This window comes from Scomber scombrus, chromosome 14, assembly GCF_963691925.1.
Source record: "Scomber scombrus chromosome 14, fScoSco1.1, whole genome shotgun sequence".
Taxonomy (NCBI): Eukaryota; Metazoa; Chordata; class Actinopteri; order Scombriformes; family Scombridae; genus Scomber; species Scomber scombrus.
Window position 1 is genome coordinate 8,470,919 of NC_084983.1, and position 2,354 is coordinate 8,473,272.

The 2,354-nt window shown below is 44.5% G+C and overlaps 1 protein-coding gene across 1 annotated transcript; it reads right to left on the reverse strand.

The window, feature by feature from the left end:
- Positions 1-211: 211 nt before the first annotated feature.
- hrh2b (histamine receptor H2b) lies at positions 212-1,871 on the reverse strand. The gene is made up of 2 exons (XM_062433602.1): positions 1,251-1,871; positions 212-682 (listed from the first exon to the last, which is right to left on the reverse strand). Exons 1-2 carry the CDS (start codon positions 1,869-1,871, stop codon positions 212-214), a joined length of 1,092 nt encoding a protein of 363 aa, XP_062289586.1.
- Positions 1,872-2,354: the final 483 nt, after the last annotated feature.

Below are 2,354 nucleotides of genomic sequence, written 5' to 3' on the forward strand. Positions count from 1 at the left end.
TGAAATTCACTAAAACAACAAAAATGTTCAGTTGCATTCATGATGTTGTACCTTGAGTTTTACATGAACTGTATCATATTTGGCACTAAACACTTAACTGATAGTGTCAATGGTTAATCTGATACTGTGAGCAGTTTGTAATTTACAATATTTTGCTGCCAGTTGACAGTCCAGTTGTGGAACAGGTGGATCCATGGCATTTCATGTTGGCTCAATCAGGGATGCCATTTCTGTCATGTAGAGTAAGACTTTTCACCTCCATTTCTTTCTTAACTGGGTCTATATGTTCCTCAGACTGTTGGGAAACCCTTTGTCCATTAGTAAAGGTCAATCGCTTGTGCACAGTTGCATGAGTAAGCTGTGGTTTTCTGCGAGACGATCCTCTGCAGCGAAGCAACTCTCCGTAAGCCCTTTGGAAATCCCTGTTAAGGGCTGGATACAGGATGGGGTTAATGGCTGAGTTAAAATAGCCCAGCCACAGGACCACAGAGTGCAGTGTATTGGGGGGATTTGTCTTTTCCTTAATGCCCATGCAAGTGAAGAAGGTGAAGTAGGGGAACCAGCAGATAACAAAAGCTCCCAGAACAGCTGCCAGGGTCACTGTAGCTTTGTGTTCTCGAGCTATGGCAGCAGTTGATGCTGTGCGTGCAAATGATGGAGTGGCAGCACGAATACGTCGCACCTGAAAGCATCGGTTAAGAGAAGGTTAGAGAGCCAGAAGACACATTAATGAGATGTGGGGACTTTGCTTATTCATTTATCTCAGGCATGTCCAAACTATTCCACAAAGGGCCATGTGGCTGCAGGTTTTTGTTCTTACCAATCAAGAGCGCACCATTCAACCAATCAGCTGTCTGAAGACTGAGATCAGCTGATTGAATGAATCAAGTCTGTTGTGCTCCTGCTTGGTTGGAATGAAAACCTGCAGCCACATGGCCCTTTGTTGAATAGTTTGGATGCCCCTGATTTATCTGATTAAATTAATCTAACTTCAATGCCTGTTGCATATGTTTGTTCTACTAAATTGCCGATCACTAATATGAAAATATATTTCAGGGGCTAAAATGGCCTGTTTCAAAGTGAGTCTGAACTGAGAGGTGCATAAAGAACCAGTATAAGTGAAATGAGGAGTTTTTTGAAGTTGAAATCATGCATAGATATCCCAGATATATTCCAGCAAATGTAGACCTGGAAATGTGCATTATACATCCCACCCAAGCACGTTTTACAAAATGATAATAAACACTGACCTGTTCTCGTGCCACTCTGAATATGCAAAGATACATTCCACACATGACCAAAAGAGGCAGGTAAAATGAGCTAAAGGCATAAAAAAGAACATAGTTGTTATTCCATTCAAACTGGCAGTAGCGATCCTCCTTGTCCTCATCCCCCATGCCCCAGTCCAAGTGCTGCACTCTGTAGTCCACTGTGTTCCAGCCCATGTGGATGGGCACAAAGGACACAGCTAGTGACAAGGCCCAGATGGCAATCATGGCCAGTGTTACCCTTGGACGGGTAACTCTCCGGGTGTAGCTAAGGGGAGATGAAATGGCCAGGTATCGGTCCACGCTGATTGCCAGCAGGGTCAGTATGGAGGATGTACACAGCAGGACATCCAGTGAGATGTAGATGTTACACAGGGCTCCTCCAAAGGGCCATTTCCCGCTGCGCAGCTCCACAGAGGCAGACAAGGGCAGCACCAGCAGACCAAGCAGGAGATCTGTCACTGCCAGCGACACCACGAAGCAGTTTGCAATGCGCCACAGTCGACGGCTGAGCCCCACAGCCAAACAAACAAGCACGTTCCCACTGATGGTTAGAATTATAAAACACACCAGGACCAGCCAGCGGAGAGCTGTGGAGATCATGGTGTCCTGTTCCGCAGGCACGGGGTCACTGACACAGTGCTGCTGTCACTATCTTGGTAGAAAAGGTTCATGCACTTATCTCCACACTTTCCAAACTACTGTCAGTTCACATTTTCATCAGGAAATCCCTTCCATGGCTCCTGAGTATACAGGTAATCGAGTTCATGAGTTGATCACTGAGTGGAAAGAACTTATCCATCTCCTTTTTTCACAGTGCCACTGCTGTGGACCTCCGAGACAAAAACTTCACTCTGGGAAAAAACAAGAACTGTCATTAATTGAAAATTCACATTTCACCATATAAATGACATTCTATCGTGTGAATTTCAGAAGTATAATATATTTGTCATCCTAACCTTTTTATGAAATAGTCTAACTGCAGCTCCCTGTTAAAGGTCAAAAATGGTGGCTGAGCATTTGACTTGTAGAGATGGCTTGAGGACATAGCTTTCTGTCAGAGTTCTACAAGGATGTATAAACTTA